Source organism: Aedes aegypti, chromosome 3, assembly GCF_002204515.2.
Source record: "Aedes aegypti strain LVP_AGWG chromosome 3, AaegL5.0 Primary Assembly, whole genome shotgun sequence".
In the NCBI taxonomy this organism is placed as follows: domain Eukaryota; kingdom Metazoa; phylum Arthropoda; class Insecta; order Diptera; family Culicidae; genus Aedes; species Aedes aegypti.
The window spans coordinates 368,617,310-368,638,611 of record NC_035109.1 but is presented as its reverse complement, the minus strand read 5'-3'; the positions used below and the strand labels follow the sequence as shown (position 1 = coordinate 368,638,611).

Below are 21,302 nucleotides of genomic sequence, written 5' to 3'. Positions count from 1 at the left end.
CAATTTTTTATGGTATTTTTCTTCTGATAATCACGGCCATTAAAAACCGGTTAAATATTTCAGATTTCCTTTGAACTTATCTACTTAAACAATCAAAAGGGAGTAACTTCAAAAAGGACCCTACAATTTTTTTTCCCGGACATGCAGTTTAGCTATCGAAAACGTCTTGTGAGCACAGATTTTTTCTGATAATAACGATCAGGGGAACATCGTGGAAACTGTCAGTTTGTACAAAGACAAATTTGTATAAAAATCGAGAGAGATTCGCGTTTTGAGCTATACTGACAAAATGTACACAATTCAAGAAAGTATAGCGATGAAATTGTAACTTGATTGTTTATTTACTGCTCTCAAACTTTTCTGCTACCGATAATTTAACTATTCAATAAACTCAAATTTGCAGAAGCCTGATATTTTGTTTATCAAAGTGATGGACGAATCTGAAAACGATACAATACAAGTTAATAGTTGATATTGAAAATGATGTCGGTGACCGGCTCATAACATTATGAGATGTCAGTATCTGGAGTACGTCATAAGAATTTCATTGGTTATTTTCTCATTGTTATTGATTTGCTAGATCGGCCTTTATTTTACTATCCTTTAGTGAGACAACTTCCCTGAATCATCCCTTTTTTCTGGGTAATGGAAAAAAGCATGTACGTTAGGGGTTCAAAATGTTGGTGCCCCAAAAAAAAAACATGCTCAACAGATCGAGGGAAGGAAATAGGAATTCATCCGCTAGGTGGCGCTAGTGACAAATTTTATTCAATCATCTATATCTCAAGATCCTTATCAGAAGGATCATGTCTTCGGCAAAGACGTTCAGCAGATCGAGGGCTGAAGGTGAAAAATCTAATTGAGTGTTTATCCGCTAGGTGACGCTAGGAACAAATATTTTCAATCGTCTATATCTCACGATCCTTATTCGCAATAGAAGTAATAAACTATAGAAGAAGAATGTCGCTGGCGTCGCAGAAGGAACATCTTTTGCTGGCAGAGATAGGCGGGGCTATAAATGTCAACGCGAAAATGTATGCAGTTTGACACTTATGTACCCAACATGTTTCTGAGCGAGAACAAAGGGAACACCAGCGACATTATTCGTCTATGGTTTATAATTTCTATTTTATTCGCTAGAAAGTTTGTGTCTTCCGCAAAGATGTTCAGCAGATCGAGGGCCATCTGGCGATGATAATGAGCCATTTTACGAAGCTGGTCAAATGACAAAAGACCTGGGATTTTTCAATCATCGTCGTCAGTTTTCGCGATGATGATGGTTGATGACTGTGCGCATTTCTAGCGTAGCTTTTCGTACAGGCGAAAACTTAAATGAAGACAAATTATTAAAATATTTCTTATTACAAAAGTGCCTTTTTATGTGCAACATGGGTAACAAAGAGGTAGCTGATACAATAACTATGTGTAATGTTGCAGTAACGACCATTTTTGGATCTTTGTTTTGTCATTTTTTCCATGTCCCCGTTTGATAAGATGAGGCGTTGTTAAAAATCACGCTGGATTTAATCCCAGGTCTCCTGTCAATTGACGCCGTCGCAACGATCAGCTGTTCCGAAACGTCTTGTAAAATGGCTTATTGGAACTCGGATGTTAGTAAAACATGTCTTCAATCATTTGTATGTCAAGATCCTAATCACCAAAAAGGTATGTGTTTTCAACAAATCTGTTCAACAGATCAATGGCAAAATATGCAGTTAGGTGTTTTCTGCTAGGTGGCGTTTGTACTGATATATCTTCTATTGTTTGTATATCAAGATCCTTATCTGCTAGAAGCTTGGTTTCTTCGACAAAACTGTTAAGCAGAGCTATTGAACTATCTGACGATGATAAATCTGATTAATAATTCGGCCGTTCGGTGGCACCAATAATAAATTTTCTTCAATCATTTTTATATCAATATCCTTACCAGTAAGAAGGATGGTGTATTGGGCGAAGATCAAAATCAGGTGAGAAATCTAATTGAGAATTTATCCGCTAGGAACAAGTATTTTTCAATCGTCCATATCTCAAGATCATTATTAGCTAGAAGGTTGGTGTCTTCGACAAATCTGTTCAGCAAATCAATGGCAAAACATCTAGTTGAGATTTTATCCGCTAGGTGGCGCTAGTAGCAATATTTCTCCTATCGTCTGTACATCAAGGTCCTTATCAGCTAGAAACTTGGTGTCTTCGACAAAGCTGTTAAGCAAAGCTATTAAGCTATGGCGATGATAATCGGCGAGTTCGGCGACTGTGGCACTAGTAATGGATTTTCTTTGGATGGAATTCTTCCACAAATTACGTAACGCTCTAGGGGGATGGGGGAGTAGGCTCAAGCGTTACGACTCATACAAAAATTTGAAATTTTTCATTCAAAAAGCGTTACGAAGGGGGAGAAGGGGTCAAAAATTTCCAATTTTTGCGTTACGTAATAAATGTACGCTGCCTAAGCTAGATGGTTCGTGTCTTCGATAATTCAGTATTCAGCAGATCAATGGCTATCTGGCGAAGAAAGATCTTATTTGGAATTGAACCGCTATATGACACTAGCAATAAATTTTCTTCAACATCCATTATCTCAATATTCTGAGAATATCCACGGCTACAAAGAAAAGTCATGCTAAAGGTGTCGGGGTTCGATTTCGGTGCGTCCAGGATATTTTCGTAATATTTTTGACACCAACATCCATCTAGTTATCCTTGCTCTACCGATCTACACACTCTGTATCAAACATGACGTCTGACCAGGGTTACATCGCTCGTCGTATCAGCGAGCTGGAAGCCGCCCTCGAAGATATGGACCTAACCATGCAGGAAGCGGACCAAGCCGTCGAAAGCCTGGAGTCGAAGATCGCTTCCCGGCGCAGCCGAAATCCACTCGAACCAATTCCGTTCGAGCTATTCTCCGAATTCTGCCTGGATTGGATCGAAAAGTGCAAGATGGCCACCGAAACGGTTCGGTTCCAGTTGCGCAAGACGAACGTGGAACTGCAGGTGAAGCGCCAGCTGGTGGACGAGAAGCAGAAACTAGCCGGCAGCGATAGCCTTGCGGTGGACCACGAAAGTCTGACCATCCAGAAGAAGGACAACGAACGGCATCTGGAGAATGTGACCGAAACCAGTTATGAGTTGCGTCTGATGGGAGGCGAGGTCAAGAGGGATACAACGCGGGAGAAGATCAAGCTGGGTGAAACGATGCAACAGTACGGGCAAATCGGAGCGGACTGTGTTAAGTTGGAGCGGAATTTGGGGGAGCTGGAGGAGAAGATCGATCGGACGGAGAAGGAGATCGAGGAGTTGGAGGGGATAAATCAGGCGCTGCGGAAGAAGGCGCAACAGTACAAAGTGCCGAGTGTGCTGGACATTGCGAGGAAGATTGACGAACTGGAACGGATTGAGAAGGAACTGTTGAATGTGGTGAAAGAGAAAGTGGTGAAGTACAGTAGATAGAAGATGTGCTGAGTGGAGCGAATCAGTTATCTTCATGATGTATTATATATCGGAAATAAAATAAATGGAATCGAAGAAAAACTAGATCTTCTTGCGGAAGTTCCTATTAGAGTTTTCTGAAGGATTTTTTTAAAGAATTCTTGCAAAGAAACGTACGATTCGTTTTGACAAACACAGAATCTTTCGGCCTGGGACCTTCCTTAGCCGAGTGGCTACTAAATAAGTCATGATGAAGGTGTCTGGGTTCGATTCCCGGTCGGTCCAGGAGAGTGATTCCAAGCAACAGCACCAAAATTTGGTAAATTTTTTAATTCATTTTTTTCTATTGAGCTGAAACTTTGCACAGTTTTCCAGTTCCATCTAAATCGTCATTTTCCGATATCAAATCTTCAAGTTGAGTCACGACTAACTTTTCAAAAGGGTGTATGTGAAAATGGTTCAAAAATATTCAAAAAGCTGCACAGCAAAAACGGTTCGTTCGATTGTTAGACAACTAAAGAAACAAAGTTAGACAACTAAATAAAGATTCCAAAAAAAATACACACAGTAAAAAAAATTTTTTTTTTGCATTAAAAAACATAATTTTTGACACAAAAACTCAAATATCTCAAAACCCTATCGGAATACCAACGTAATTTTTTGAGTGAAACGGTCCATTATATTAGCTATCTACCAAATTTGGTGATGGTAAACCAATAAACAAAAAAGTTATGACATTTCAAACATGTCACAATTTTCACATTTAGTAGAAAAAAACAAATTTTTTTTCGGTGTAAATTATTACGGGAACCGCAGTTTGTTGCTGATTTTATTGTTAAGGGCCTTGCGTGAATTAAACAAGTCGTTTTCATGTATTCATTAGTATTATGTATATTATATGTATAAATATTATGTATATGTATAAATATTATATGTATATGTATATATGTATAAATTAAAATGAATTAACAGATTACACGAAAATAATTTTTTTTTACCAGGATATTTTTTTTTAGAGTATGATCGATGAGTTTCTAAATGTTATATATAAACTTTAAAAGTTTTGGATTTGGGTATGCGTTATGAGATCATGAAAACATTTTATTAATACTTATTTATTTATTTATTGTTATTCAATTTTTTTACAATATCGAACACTTTTGCATCATTATCAGTACAGTTCGAGTATAGTTTTGCTTTAATTTTATTTTCTGACAATGGAATGAAACAGTGAAATTTTTGGGTTCCTTGGATCGTTTTCGCGTTATTATATTGCTCGCTGAGCTCTGATGCCGTTAATTCGTACTCTTCAGTAGTAGTAAAACAAAATGATAATTTTGTTAAATCTTCTTCATTTCTGCGATTCGCCCAATCAAATAGTTCTTTTGCAGTTTTAATTGGATGCTCACGTTCTTTGGCTAAACTTGCTCTTGTGGCCATGCGCTTTATGGTTCCTCCAATAGCATCACAAGGACCTTTGCCATGTGACGTAGCAAAGAAATGCCATTCTGCATCAATTCCGTACTTTGATTTAAATTGACATAGGCTCGAAAAATTCTTACGGTTTTTGTACTGCGATGCTGCTCCATCAGACATGAAATATATCTTTCTGATTTCTTTATCCTTATCAATGCGTAAAAAGTTAATCATTTTGGCAATGAACAAATTTACAGATACTGAGTCGTGTCTTAAATCTTCGGAAATTACAATAAAACTAAAATGTTCAATTTGCGTACTTCCATTGAAATAAATAACGAATGGATGAATTGTAGCTTGTTGTACGTTCCAGTGATGGGACTGCACTTCATCTTGCAATACAAAGCTATAGTTTTCAGAAAAATCACAAATGACTAAAAATTCACCATCTTGTAATGTATTTTTCGTATTTTTTAAAAAGCGGGATTGCTCTGTTTTAATAAAGTCGTGAGGAATCAAACTTTCTAATTTCAAGCAAAAAAATGACACAAACGAATCTACAGGTTTTACAATAGTTTCTAGGTCACACCTATCCGTGGTCACCCATTGCTCAAATGATAACTGATCAATATAGTTTTCTTCAAACTCAGCGAATAAAGTATTTTCCAATGATGAAGAATCTGGACAATTCGAATAAGATCGTAGATAGCAATTTGATGTTGTATTTTCACACAAAAGACTACCAGTTAACATTTTAATATCCTTTGATAAATTGATTCTTTTCAAACTATGTAAGATTAGGTTAACATTTTCGTGTGTTGGGCACACACAAACATTATGTGTTCCTGAATTGGATAGAAGCTTGCATTGCCTTGGACGAAGGCTTGCAAATGAGGAAAAACCTACCTTAAGGTGATTATCAAATGAAGCCACACCTCAAATTTTCAAGAGCACAAGACTTGAGAACCAAACAGCGCTTCGCGTTGGAAGTTTATCCCGTTGGTTACCACCAGCAAGCAAGCAATTTGAATGACTTTCAACGCGAACTGTTGACAGCTTCTCCAGTCTTGTGCTCTTGAAAATTCAAAGTTTGGCTTCGTTTTATAATCACCTTAATATTTTCGTTAATTTCCTTGAAGCGTGTATACGCTTCTTTCAAAGTAGTCATCATTAATCGTTTTTGGATTGCTTGACGCTTTCCATCTTTTTTTACAGATACATAATCTTTTTGGCCAGGCATAGCTCTACTTACTTCATCGTCTTCAAAATATTGAATTATTTTTTATTTTGTCTCATCTGTTAATGAAGTACTCGACCTAGCATTTTTGGTTGCAAGACAGTTATTTTTGAATTGTTTTGCCTCTTTTGCTGTATTTCTATTGGTTTTGAACTCATCAATGGCGTCTTGAATAGACCACGAGCTTGGCAGCATCGACAAAATCAATAATTTTTCTTTCCTTGTCGTGGCTAGATTCGAGAACCTTTCCTTCATATTCATAATTACCTCATCGTAGTCTGTATTTTCCACATCCTCAGGTCCTAATTTGAAGAGGTTTCTTCGTACAGCTTCGTTGATTTCACGGTATTTTTTCTCGGGATAATTGACGTAACCCATCTTCGTCCATTTAATCGGAGTCACTTTTATTCCAGCTATCCCTTCGTTGAAGCGTTCGATGTTGACCTTCTGGATGCACTCATCTTCTGATTGATTTGTTGAAACAGATGTCGCTGATGGTACCGTGGCAAGACTATCTGCACTTGGCACTTCTGGTAACTCCTCAGTTGTTGTCGGTGCATATAGTAATTCCTCAGTTGTTGTTGTTTTCGAACTTCCTGCAACCTGATCCACCGATGATGTACAGATTGCCCGTTTGTCAACGTTTAAACGGCAGGACGTACAAATGCGTAAATTTGTATTCAATGTAGACATTGGAGCATAACCAGCCGCTTTCAGTTTATCTATGGTGCTTTCGGTGAGATTTCGTAGCTCTTTCGAACACTTTTTTTCTGCAAACGGCCTGCAACAGTTGAGAAAGCGACTACTCATGTTGCTCGTTAGATTTTAATAAACAAAATCACTTTTAAGTTTTTACTGACTAGTTTGGTGTCGTTTGCTTGACTGAAGAAAAATTTTACAATTAAATCTTTTATAACCATAGTGGTAGTATATTTTTAGCTTTTTCGTGAGTATGTTCATGGTATGTACCTATCATGTTTTTGATGTTGTTGAAGTTACTCGCTTTCTCCCAAATATGATTAACAAAGTCTATTCTCTACCAAGGCGGGTCTATACCCAGGTGTAATCAGATTTTAACTTTGTGGAGAAAACCAGCGCCGAGAAAACCGACCTGCTTTACGTATACTAGATCACCTGGGTATAGACCCGCCTTGTTCTCTACGAGGTAAACTTTTTGCAGGTAAACTGTATAGAAAACTTTTTTTGTAGCTTTTGTCTTCAATATTAGATTTCTTATAGGTTTCTTTTATCAAAAGGTTTCAACACTATTGAGAGAATTTTTCTTCAGTTACGTACAATAAAAAATATGACACTATCAAGACTTTAGATCACAACACTGGATCGCGTCTAACTTTCTAATAGATGCTATAATAGTTATGAAAAATTAAATAAAATATCATGAAAACAACTTGTTCACCTCACCCTTAACAAAAAATTCAGCAACAAACTTCGGTCCTTAAAAAAAAAATTAACAACGAAAAAAAAAAAAAATTCACTAAGTGTCAAATTTGTGAAATATTTGAAATGTCATAACTTTTTTGTTTATTGGCTTACCATCACCAAATTTTTATGGTAGATAGCTAATATAATGGACCGTTTTCCCTCAAAAAATTACGTTGGTATTCTGATAGGGTTTTGAGATATTTGAGTTTTTGTGACAAAAATGATGTGTTTTAACTCTACCGTTTGATCTTCGTTTGGAGAAGCCCAGCAAGCGGGTACAGTTTTCGCATAGCAGAAGTGTTTTTTTTTTTGGCTTTCGGTTCGTCGGAATGGAAGTTTTTTTTTTCGATTTTCGGGCAGTGCAGTTTGAGAAGCCCAACAAGTGGATTTGATTTTCGTATCGCTTTATCGGAGGAGTGGAAGTTTGTTTTTTTTCTCGGTTTTTGAACAGTTTCGCATAAATGATACTTTATAGCTAACGGTGAAATAGTTCGACGACATCGTTGCGACGACCAGCTTCAAAATACAACAAGGATAAAAAAAACCGGTGAGATCTTTCCATGATGACTTGTGTTATTTGATTATATTTCCAATGTTATATGCATTTTGGGTTGGGTGGGACCATCAGGGCACCCAATTGAAGCGAGATGGATAGGAAGAGTGAAACTGTCAACTTCCTATCGCTAACATTTCGTGGAAAAAGGGCGGGCTCTACTTCCCATCTATTGGGTCTTTCTGACAAGCAAGGGCTTGATTGTACCAGTGTTGTGAAAAACTCAATTTCTCACAACTCACGCTTGAGATTTTTCATGCGTGAGTTGTAAATCATGCAACTCAGCATTCAAAAAATCATGGATGAGTTAGCTCACCTTTTTAACTCATTGTCTCGTATTTCCACAGTTTACTTACACACGGCAATAATTTCTTGTAATTCTGGTAAAATTATGTTAATCCTTTCTAACGTAAACAACAACATTCGGATTTCACGAGTTTTTGCCGGGTTTTGCGACTGAATCATTTTTTACGGTTTGAGTTGATTGAGTTGATTTTGCATCAAAATCTCAAGCGTGAGATTTGCGAAGCAGATCTCTAATGAGTTTGCTCTCACGGGAGAGCGTATTGATTGAGATTTTGAGTGTGAGTCTATCAACACTGGATTGTACGACTGTTCGTGTGAACTTACTTTTGGAAGGAGATTATTTTTCCTTGCGGGTTTCGCGTAAGTGTCTCTGCTTACGGGTCCGCCATTCGTTTTTGGCCCTTCAGACAGGAGTATGATTGAATACGAATAGTCATACAATCTTGAACAAATTGTTTTGTTAGAATAGGCCATTGCTACCGGTGGATACCTTGCTACAATAGATGGCAGCCTATATCATCATCATCATCATCAAAAATGATGTGTTTTAATGCAAAAAAAAAAATTTTTTACTGTGTGTATTTTTTTTTTTTGAATCTTTATTTAGTTGTCTAATTTTGTTTCTTTAGTTGTCTAACAATCGAACGAACCGTTTTTGCTGTGCAGTTTTTTGAGTATTTTTGAACCATTTTCACATAAACCCTTTTGAAAAGTTAGTCGTGACTCAACTTGAAGATTTGATATCGGAAAATGACGATTTAGATGGAACTGAAAAACTGTGCAAAGTTTCAGATATTTTTGAAATGGTCGATCAGAATCGACTTGCATGCCTCCGTGGAATCCCTCAGGATCATTTCGTAATGGAAATTTCCTTGACTTCCCTGGGCATAGAGTATCATCGTACCTGCCACACGATATACGAATGCAAGAATGGCTACTTTGCAAAGAATACTCTCAGTTAATAGCTGTGTAAGTGCTCATAAGAACACTAAGCTGTGAAGCCGGCTCTGTCTCAGTGGGAACGTTATGCCAAGATGAATATGAAGAAAATGCCCAGATTACGACTGAATTCTGGTTGCCAAAATGCTTCTGAATTCAAAGATGAGAGTATTTCACCACTTTTTATAAATTTCGCTGCCATATACTCAACCCGCATATCTTCCCAAACAAACATCAGCATGTGTCCAAATGCCCATGTACGGCTCGCTTATCATCGCTGATAAACATCATCCATTTATGGAAGATACAGTCATCGCAAAGACGCTCAACGCTCGTGCCAATTAATCAACCTTAAGTGACCGTAGCCGACCGAACTCTATCCAGTTGATAGCGAGATCTCGATCGCGATGGAGGTTAATCTGTTCTATTTCGGAGTCCTAGTGGCCATTCTCGGCACCCTGTACTACTTGTTGACGAAGAAGCATGGCCATTTCCTCGACAAACCGATTCCTTCGATGGCAGCGAAGCCGATCCTGGGAAGCGTCAGTGATCTGATGCTGCAGCGAGTGCCGTTCTCCACGTTCATTCAGACGCTCTACGACAAGTACCGAGGAGTCAAGTGAGTATTGTGCTTGGATACGATTGGAAACAATTCGGCTGATTCTTACTTTGGACATTTCAGAGTTTTCGGATTGTTCGATATGATGACACCTACGTACGTCATTCGCGATCCGGAGTTGATCAAGCAGGTGGCCGTTAAGGACTTTGATCACTTTGCCGATCATGTGCAGGTATTTGGGAACTCGAGCTATGATCATCCGAATCTGCTTACTGGAAAGACGTTGTTTTCGTTGACGGGTTTGCGTTGGAAGACGATGCGAGCAACGCTGAGTCCGGCTTTCACCGGGAGCAAGATGCGATACATGTTTGAACTGATCGTGGAATGTACGGAACGAGCGGTGAGGTATTACGAAAAGAATGCGCTGAAAAGTGGACCAAAGGTGTACGAGATGAAGGATGTGTTCTCGAGGTTTGCGAACGATGTGATCGCTACGTGCGCTTTTGGACTACAGATTGAATCTTCTCGGGATCGCGACAACGAGTTCTTCGTTAACGGAAGCAAGATGCTGGATTTCAGCAGACCGTCGGTTATGCTGCGAATCATGGGGCATCAACTGGTTCCATGGTTGATGGCCTTCTTCGGATGGGACGTGATCGACGAGCAGCAGAATACTTACTTCAAGACGTTGATATTGGACGCGATTAGGGAGCGGGAACACCGAGGGATTGTCAGACCGGACATGATAAATTTGTTGATTCAGGCTAAGAAAGGTACTTTGAAGCATCAGCAAGAGAATGAGCAGGTGCCGGAGGGATTCGCAACAGTCCAAGAATCGGAAGTTGGTACATCATCGGTCACCACGGTGATGACGGACGTGGAAATGGTCGCACAGTGCTTGATCTTCTTCCTAGCAGGGTTCGACACGGTTTCTACATCACTACTGTACGCTTCCTATGAGCTCGCGATCAATCCAGAAGTTCAACAGAAGCTGTACGACGAGATCCAGAATACTCGAACGGCTCTAAACGGTAAACCACTGACGTACGATGCGATGCAGAAGATGAAATACATGGATATGGTGATGTCCGAGGTGCTTCGAATGTGGCCGCCAGCTCCGTCCACTGATCGGCTTTGTACGAAGAATTACGTGATGGACGAAGGAAACGGCGTAAAGTACACGATCGAGAAGGGCACGTCAGTATGGTTCCCGATCCACGCCCTGCACCACGATCCCAACTACTACCCGCAGCCGGAGAAGTTCGATCCGGAGCGATTCAGTGACGAACGGAAGGGTAGCATTAATGCGGGAGCTTATCTACCGTTCGGTATTGGCCCGAGAAACTGCATCGGATCAAGGTTTGCCCTGGCCGAGGTGAAGACCATTCTGTATTATATGTTGGGAAGTTTCTCGTTCGAGCGCTGCAGTAAGACGGAAGTTCCTCCGGTTCTGGCGAAAGGGTTCGACGTCATCCCTGCAAATGGGATGCACATAGAGTTCAAACCTAGACCTAAGAAGTAGTATAGTTTATGAATGACCTTCTCTTTATGTAAGAATTTAAATAAGGTGACATTGTTGATAAGAAATTCTAAAAAAGAAACAAATAAAAATATCACAATATTTCCACGTGGAATATCTAGTTCTATATTCTTGATTTCGTTATGCTTATTTGATAGCTAGAGCATCTGATGTCTCAATTCTCAAATAGTTTGGGAGAACTGTATTTCTGGAAAAGGAACAAGGGAACATTCGAGATTATATTTCTCTTCTCTATTTCTGTTCAGTTAGAAGCTGATATCTTTTATAAAAATGTTCGACAGGACAAGGTCTACCCGATTAAAATCTAATCTATTCAGTATTTTGTTACTAGTCTACGGCAGAACCTTAAGGGGGCAGGAGCCGTCATCAATTTGAGATTTTTCTAAAAAAGTTCTTTCATTTCAAAATCATGAATGTTCACTGTATTCTATTATCCAACCGAAACACAGTGATCACTTTTTGTCAAACAAATTTCAGTTGAACAGAAAAACTGCTGTTGAAGTTTTGATTATGACGATCAGTGGCGCCGGAAGTGGGACAGGTAGGACATGTACTACGTACAAAAAACCTGGGTAGGACGGTCAATGGATTGTCCTACCCACGATTTAACAAAAACGAGATCGACAGCAAGCTTGAAAATTAAATTAAACTATTTATCATCTGTTCGATAAACATATAAACTTTATGAACGTCGTACCTGGGGGCCAGATAGCCGTAGCGGTAAACGCGCAGCTATTCAGCAAGACCAAGCTGAGGGTCGTGGGTTCGAATCCCAACGGTCGAGGATCTTTTCGGGTTGGAAATTTTCTCGACTTCCCAGGGCATAGAGTATCTTCGTACCTGCCACACGATATATACACATGCAAAAATGGTCATTGGCATAGTAAGCTCTCAGTTCATAACTGTGGAAGTGCTCACAAGAACACTAAGCTGAGAAGCAGGCTCTGTCCCAGTGCACAGTGGTCCAGGAATCAGTTTTACGCGGAAAGATGCACTTTGAGCTTTAGAATGAAACATTAGACAAAAACGGTCTTCTACAAAGTTGTTTGTATTAGTTAAGCCCTTTGTTTGGTTTTATTGAAAATTAGGGTGGACCACATTTTCATAGAAATTGTGTAACTAACTTTCCTATTTGTAGAAATTATATTATACATGCTTCAGCAAAGTTGTAGGCCATTCAATTTCAAGTAACTTTGCCAAAAAAAGTTTTTTTGTATCTCTTAAATTGACCGATTTAGAGCTTTTTTCCTACGGTGACATAGGGTGGTCCGAACAAAACTGGTTTTCTGGCTCTAGAGTTTTCAATTCAAATTTCTCATCAAAGTAGTCTATGAAACACTTTTAGAACTTTGAAAAATGCGTAATTTGGTGAGTGAAGAAACTCGCTATCTCCTTCCGTTTAGGAGTTATTGTTGTTTTTCTCTCAAAAACATGCCTACTTTGATTGTGAATATCTCTGATTGGGGCAAACATAAAAAATATCTTTTGACGGCATTCAAAAGACAAAATAAAATTGTATATTATATCAAAAAATTACAGATGTGTTATTTTTGAAACTCTAATAAAATGCCTTGAAAAACAAAGGATTTTAAGCAGAAAAACTTTAATAACTTTTGAACTAAAATAGATATCATCAATATTTTTGCATGAAAATTTGCGTTTTGTTAAGTTCTTAAAGTTGTTCATAGACCGCTTTGACGAGAAATCCGAAATAAGAATGATAGGGTTCTAAAACTATTTTGAAGATTTTCATAGTATGTATTTCTTTATTATTTTGCATTTTGGGCATGAAAATGAAATTTTAGACAAAAATGATCTTCTACAAAATTGTTTATAAAAATATAAGCTTACATACTGTGTCATTTAAAACTAGGGTGGTCCACAATATCACACATATCATATAATCAACTTTTTTGTTTGCAAAAATACTGGTATATGCTCTTAGGCAAAGCGGTAGAACTTGAAATTTTGATCAACTTTGCCAAAAAAAGTTTTTCTGTAGCTCAAAATTTGACCAATCTAGAGCATTTTTTCCTAATCATCGCAGGGTGGTCCAACAAAAATAAGTTTTTCAACTCTAGTTTTTTTAATATTATTTTCTCGTCAAAGTCGTCTATGAACGACTTTTAGAACTTAACAAAACGCAAATTTTCATGCAAAAAGATTGTTGATATCTATTTTAGTTCAAAAGTTATGAAAGTTTTTGTGATAAAAAATATTTGATTTTCAAGACGTTTTATTAGAGATACAAAAATAACACATCTGTAATTTTTTGATATAATATACAATTTTATTTTGTCTTTTAAATGCCGTCAAAAGATATTTTTTATGTTTGCCCTAATCAGAGATATTCACAATCAAAGTAGGCATGTTTTTGAGAGAAAACAACAATAACTCCTAAACGGAAGGAGATAGCGAGTTTCTTCACTCACCAAATTACGCATTTTTCAAAGCTCTAAAAGTGTTTCATAGACTACTTTGATGAGAAATTTGAATTGAAAACTCTAGAGCCAGAAAACCAGTTTTGTTCGGACCACACCGTAGGAAAAAAGCTCTAAATCGGTCAATTTAAGAGATACAAAAAAACTTTTTTTGGCAAAGTTACTTGAAATTGAATGGTCTACAACTTTGCTGAAGCATGTATAATATAATTTCTACAAATAGAAAAGTTAGTTACACAATTTCTATGAAAATGTGGTCCACCCCTGGGAGGGAGAAACCAACACTAAATTTCTGTACGTCATAGTGAGCCGAGATTCCGCTGTCACGAACAGTCACTGTGAGCCCAGATCTCAAACATTGGACTAACATGGAAAAAGCGCGTAACTGATTAAAACACATTTTCGCGTTTCATCAAAAGTGACAAAAATTGAATGAAAATCAATTCATACACAAAATGTAAGTAATGTCACATGAGCACCTTCCAACTGATTGAATATAAAGCATTGAAAAACGCATCGTTTTACTTTTTCCAATGAAAATTATTATTTATTGCATAGAAAACTGTGGCCCTTTTTCCATGTTTGTCAGGAAAGATCGAAAGTACACAACAAAAGAGAACTAGCGGTTTTTCCCAAGCCTGCCTTGATTGTTGTTGGCAAGCTGGAGTTATCTTGCAGTTCAAACAAACGTTGTTCTCTATTTCGTGTGTAGTATCGGTGCCTCCCTCCCAGGTCCACCCTAATTTTCAATAAAACCAAACAAAGGGCTCAACTAATACAAACAACTTTGTAGAAGACCGTTTTTGTCTAATGTTTCATTCTAAAGCTCAAAATGTATCTTTCCGCGTAAAACTGATTCCTGGACCATAGTGCAGTGGGGACGTAACGCAGAAAAGAAGAAGAAGAACGTCGTACCTATTCTTATGGATAATGGAAGACACGATAACGTTTCATTGTTTCTCATTCCTTGTAAAGTGAAGAACGATCTAGAATGTCAATAGTGAAAAGCTTGGAAAAATAACTGAGCGGTTCCACAGAAAATGACGACTTTTTTCCCAAATTTCATTTTTATATTTTTTGATTTGGATGAAATTTTGCACATGTTTTCTTTATGCTCAAAAATGCCTTTTTGCACAATCGGTTCGCCATTTTGACTCTAGCCTTACTTTTGAGAAGGGCCTAAGAGAAAATTCATTAATAATTTTCAAAAAATTATAACTTAGAAACTGTTTGTCCGATCAGTTTGGTGTATTCCGCAAAGTTTTAGGTCATTGTTGGGACTATCTGGAAAAAAAATATACACTGTAAAAAAAAATGTTGTAATTTTTTATATTTCGAAAATAAAGCTTAAAAATCAATTTTCTCAAAAATCGTATTTTTGATTTTTTTTTTTAAATGTTAAAGTAGACAAAAAATGAAGTATTTTGCACAGTGGATCAAGATGGAGAAATCATGGACAAAAAAGTTATGATTTTTAAAATAAAGGTGAATTTTTGAAAATGGTCATAATAAACTTTTTAAATGTTTTTCAACTCGATTTTATGAAAGTACGCATCATCTTTCATCCATCGATTCTAGGTCAAAACATCGAGTTATTGCATGATTTCCTATATTGTTTATATTTTAAATTATTGTACCGGGTACCCCCGTTCGTTTGACCACATATAATCTGAACACTTTTTAATCTGTACCCCGCTAATTTGCACATCGTTCAGATTAAAAATGGTTCAAATGTCATTCAGCTCATGGAACGGAGTGAAGTGAGATGGAACGCTGTGGAACGGAACGCAGAATCAAAACAAAACAGTGAAAGAGGTAAACAGAAACACGTTTCTAGGGTGACTAGATGTTCAAATTAAAAATGAACCCCGAATTGCATGAGGTACCGTTCAGATTAGCGGGGGTGCAACATTATTACATAACAATCATTTAATTGAATCATATAACATAGGTGATATTGGGAGGGTGCATCAGGGCATCATTGAAGTTACAGCTGGACAATGGAGTGGAGTGCCAGCCGGAGTCAAGGGTAGTTAGATGGGTTCTTCTATCCCAACAGTTGTAATAGATTTGACGCGCCCTTCTTATAACAAACCATGCCGTGGATAACTTGACAGGTATTGCAAATTTCATTATACTTTCCGTTTGATCATATTATTGGAAGGAGATTCTTTATGTCCCGCGGGTTTCGCGTAAGTGTCTCTGCTTACGGGTCCGCCACACCCCATTATGGCCCTTCATACAATGGTGTGTTGAATTCAGATTGATAATGAAAATTGACTGCACTGTTAAGAGGAACCGCATGCAGAGCAAGACTCAAGCTAGGATGGTGGCTACTTACCTACATACTTCATAAGCCTAGAAATTTGTTCATTGTCTGAAAGAGCAGATAATTTTTGACTAAAATGTTTGAAAAATATTGATTTGGTAATTTTTCATGGTATGAGGTGAAATAAAAAATGTGCCCTGTAAAATAATTTATTTATTTTTTTAACGAAACACAACTTCAACATCCAACATTGTGATATTTTGATATGTAATTATCAAGAAAATATGGAACAAAATGTTAAAAGTTTAAAAATAACAAAATAACGAATATAAAGCAATCAAAACGTGAAATGCATTTATATCGATTTACAGCTAGTTTGACATGTGAAATGCAACAGTAGATTGTTTTTTTAAGCCGATATGAAAATTTCATTGACACAACTTCCTTAGAAAAAAAGTCTTTCGAAGAAATGGATGGTTTACAAAACAGAAGGAGGACTTTGTTTCCTATTTCATTCAAAAGTTAGAAAAATTGATACCACATGATTTATTTTTTTTTAATTTTAATTTAATTAAAAACATTTTTGAAAATTAAAAAAAAATAATTTGCAGGAAAGAGAATTTGTAGCTATTTGTGATTTTTCAGAAAATTACACTTTTGTACTTCAGGATGAAGTGCGCTGAAATGCGCAGCAAGCAACTATTCATGCATTTGCGATTTATTTAAAAAAAAATGGCATGCTCAATCATTTAAGCTTTGTAGTAATTTCCGAAGATTTGCGGCATGATTCTATATCCGTCAACTTATTTCTCTCAAAAATGATTAATTTTATACGCCAAGAAAAGCATTTAAATTTGAACAAAATTTATTTCATGTCCGATGGAGCTGCATCACAATATAAAAATAGAAAGAACTTTTCTAGTCTTTGCCAATTTAAGAAAAACTATGATATAGATGTTGAATGGCATTTTTCGCAACATCGCATGGCAAAGGGCCCTGCGATGCATTAGGGGGAACAATAAAACGCATGGCTACAAGGGCTAGTCTAGCTAAAGAACGTGAACATCCCATCAAAATGCCAAGGAATTATTTGATTGGACTCAAAAGCGAAAGGAGGAGCAACGAACACAAATTTTCTTTTCTTATGCAACTACAACAGAGTATGAACATATCAAGGAGCAGCTTAATGAACAATATTCGAAAGCAATAACTATTCAGGGAACACAAAAATACCTTTCATTTATTCCAGTTTCCGCAGATAAAATAGAAGTTAGGCAATTTTCAAACTGTAATGATAGTAAATTGTAAACATTATGAAAAAGTAAGAAATTTGTATCAAAATAGGACGCTCCATCATTGTATAAGAACATGAAATAAAATGCTTTCAGAAAAAAATATTCTTTATTTTATCAACTCGAAAAACATCCAAAAACAACCAAAAGTTGTAAATTTTCAATTAGCAAAATTTTCTCATATACCTTTTTTGTTGCAAATTTTGCGTTCTTTCATAAAATCGGGTCGAAAAGCAATCAAAAAGTTTATTTAGACCATATTGAAAAAACAACCTTTTTTAAAAAATCATAACTTCTTTGTCCACGATTTATCCATCTTGACCCACTGTGTGAAAGACTCCATTTTTCGTCTACTTTAAAATATAAAAAAAAAGATTTCTGAGCAAATGGATTTTTAAGCTTTATTTTCGAAATAAAAAAATTAAAACATTTTTTTGTACAGTGTATATTTTTTCCAGATAGTTCCAACAATAACCTAAAACTTTGCGCAAGGCACCAAACCGATCAGACAAATAGTTTCTGAGTTTTAATTTTTTGAAAATTATTAAGGCTTTTTTTCTTAGGCCCTTCTCAAAAGTAACGCTAGGGTAAAAATGACGAACCGATGATGCAAATAGGCATTTTTGGGTATAAAGAAAGCATATGCCAAATTTCAGCCAAATCAAAAAATACAAAAGTAAACCGATATTCGAATTCAAATGGAACCGCTCAACTGTAAGAATTGTAACAAGAAACTTGTTTGATCGTTAGAAAAACTAATGTTGCATTCCTCTTTGACATTTGTGAATGAACCAATGGATAGTTTTTTAAAAATATCAACGACCAACCTTGTATATGTTCTAGGACAAATTTCCGTTAGCATTCCTGATATTAACTCATGAGAAGGTTTTGGAACATCCATAGAGAATTATCAGAAGACTCTTGAATAATCTTTGGAAGAGGTTATGAATTAATCTAAGACTGGTGGTGTTATACAAAACACAGAGCGATTTCTCAACATGCGACCCCTCTTGATATAATCTTTCAAAACATTTCTGAACCTCTTGACGATTTTCAGAATAATTCTTATAAAACACCCAAAGTGTAAAGGAATTTTTGGCTGAATCAGAATTGCCGTAGAAATTTCTGGAAGTAGTTCTTAGCTATTTCTTGAAATATGATTTCATCAAATTCCCACTTATATTTTCTATCTCTAAAAGTAGTGAGCCGGATCCTATTCTTGGCACTTTTGATTCACTTCGGCAGTGGGTTTTTTTAAAAGCTACTGAACTCATATTCGGCCATAATATGCGTCGTATTGAAGTGCTTCTTAATGCAAAGTTTCAGTCAATTTGACCTAGAAAAACCCCCCATGCCAAAGTGAATCATGGAAGTGCCCAAGTAGCTCTGCACCTTATCTACTTTAACCCTTTGGCCGGCGCGGTCATATATGACCGCAGTACAAAAAAGGCTGTAAAAAAAGAACCAATGAACAAATGTATATACTGTCTTGGGCAAAGTTGTCCCAAATATACTCTTTTATCAGAGAAAAATATGAAGTATATGCCTTTATGACCTAATTGACAACCTAGAACATCCTGAACATCCTGAAGTTTGGAAAATTGAACTATAAGTACATACGAAGCGTGAAATGCTGTTTGTGAACATAAATGATGTTCAGGCTAGATAATACAGAATTACTCTTTTAACGAAAACACTATTTCACTTGCTTTGCTATATCCTGGGATGTTCTAGGACGTCCAAACTGTCCTGAAGCACACTCTTTGAAATCTACAACCGTAACAGTAATTGTTTGGGTTAAACACAATAACATTACAAATTCAAATAGAATCTAGCAACATCTGAGAATCTCAAGAGCTATTTCAAAGAACGTTTGGGATATTCCAGCCCCTCCAAATTACCCTGGAGTTCAGAACTTCAGGTCTACACTTGTTCCAGTAGTTATTCTCGCTAAACTGAGTGAAGTTATATAATCTACAATGTTTACTGAACCTTGTCACGGATCAAAAGGCTACTTCAAGAAACGTTTGAGGTATTCCAGGCCCTCCAAATTACCCTGGAAATCTGAATTTCATGTCTACATTTATTCCAGTAGTATTTCTTGCTAAACTGAGTGAAGTTATATAATCTACCATGTTCACTGAACTTTCGCACGTATGAATAGAATGTTTTAAAGAACGTTTGGAGTATTCCGGCCCTCCAAATTACCCTGGAGTTCAGAACTTCAGGGCTACACTTATTCCAGTATTTTTTCTTGCTAAACTGAGTAAAGATATATAACTTACCAAGTTTACTGAACCTTGTCACGGATCAATAGGCTAATTCAAGGAACGTTTGGGGTATTCTTGGGGTATAGCCCTCCAAATTACGCTAGTGTTCGTAACTTCAGGTTTACATTTGTTTCAGTAATTTATCTCACTAAACTGAGTGAAGTTATATAATCTAACATGCTCACTAAACCATCTCATGGATCAATAAGCTCTTTCAAGGAACGTTTGGGATATTCCAGGCCCTCCAAATTACCCTGGAGTTCAGAACTTCAGGTCTGCACTTGTTCAAGTAATTTATCTCGCTAAATCTTGAGTGAAGTTATAAAATCTAACATGTTCACTGAATTTTCTCATGGATCAATTAGCTGGTTCAAGGAACGTTTGGGGTATTCCGTGCCACCCAGATTACTCCGGAGTTCAGAAATTCAGATCTACAATTGTTATAGTAATTTTTCTTACTAAACGATGAAGTTATTTAATGTTCACTGAGCTTTCTCACGAATCAAAAGATATTTCAAGGAACGTTTGGAGTATTCCAGGCCCTCCAAATTACCCTGGAGTTCAGAACTACAGGTCTTCCCTTGTTCCAGTAATTTTTCTTTCTAAACTGAGTGAAGTTATATAATCTACTATGTTGACTGAACCTTCTCATGGATCAATATGCTGTTTCAAGGAACGATTGAGGTATTGCAGATCCTTCAAAATTTCCCCAGGACTTCAGAACTTCAGGTCTACTATTTTTCCAATAATATTTTCTTCTAAACTGAGTGAAGTTATATAATCTACCATGTTTACTGAACCTTCTTACAGACCAATTGGCTATTTCAAGGAACGTTGGTGATATTCCAGGCCCTCCAATTTACCCTGGAGTTCAGAACTTCAGGTCAAGGGTAGACCAGTAACTTTTCTCGCTAAAATGATCAAAGTTTTCCCTTTGGGGCCGGCACGGTCATTTATGACCGCAGTCGGAAAATGGCTGTATAAAAAGAACCAATGAATAAAATTTACTGTCTTCGGAAAAGTCCTTGCAAATATACTTCCCTGTCAGGGAAAAATTTTAGGTGTATGCCTTAATGTCCTACTTGGCAACCTAGAACATCCTGAGCATGCAGAAGTCTGACAAATAGAATAATTAGTATAAAAGTAGCTTAAAATGCCTTTTGTAAATACAATTGATGTTCGTACTTGGTAATACATACCTATTATGTCAAGAAAAACGCTGCTTCACATGCCTTTTCATGCCCTGGGATATTCTACGACGTTCAGACTATCCCGAAGCTCAATTCTCGAAATTTACAGCAGTAGTTGCTTGCGCTAGAAATAATCAGCGATGGCAGATTTCTTTGGAAATCATTCCGTAGACGAAAAGTGATAAGCTGGGGGAGAGATCCCCGGCATTGCAATTCCGTAGATTTCCGTTGGAAAAATCCGTAAATTACTGTAGAATAATGAGAATTTCCGTAGCTTTCTGTAGAAAATATACATTTCCCGTAGAATTATCTTACGGATCCGTAGAAAGTGCTCAATTCCGTAGATCTACGGAAATTTCCGTAGATCTGGCAACGCTGCAAATAATAATATTCTCAACTCAAACGGGATCTATTGACC

At 36.9% G+C, this 21,302-nt stretch overlaps 1 protein-coding gene and 1 long non-coding RNA gene across 2 annotated transcripts; one reads left to right on the top strand and one right to left on the bottom strand.

The window, feature by feature from the left end:
• Positions 1–9,672: 9,672 nt before the first annotated feature.
• LOC5564751 (cytochrome P450 9e2) lies at positions 9,673–11,516 on the top strand. The gene is made up of 2 exons (XM_001649045.2): positions 9,673–9,942; positions 10,006–11,516. The coding sequence occupies exons 1-2, from the start codon at positions 9,731–9,733 to the stop codon at positions 11,402–11,404; spliced, it is 1,611 nt and encodes a 536-aa protein (XP_001649095.1). The 5' UTR covers positions 9,673–9,730; the 3' UTR covers positions 11,405–11,516.
• LOC110677991 lies at positions 11,405–14,947 on the bottom strand. Its single transcript, XR_002501368.1, has 3 exons — positions 14,779–14,947; positions 12,025–12,119; positions 11,405–11,990 (listed from the first exon to the last, which is right to left on the bottom strand). It is a non-coding gene; the product is annotated as an uncharacterized LOC110677991 (long non-coding RNA).
• Positions 14,948–21,302: the final 6,355 nt, after the last annotated feature.

Bases quoted from the DNA above. Each gene is read 5' to 3' on its own strand.
- LOC5564751 (XM_001649045.2), top strand. From the start codon at position 9,731: ATGGAGGTTAATCTGTTCTATTTCGGAGTCCTAGTGGCCATTCTCGGC. The intron at 9,943-10,005 runs GTGAGTATTGTG...TGGACATTTCAG, and splicing joins GACAAGTACCGAGGAGTCAA to AGTTTTCGGATTGTTCGATA.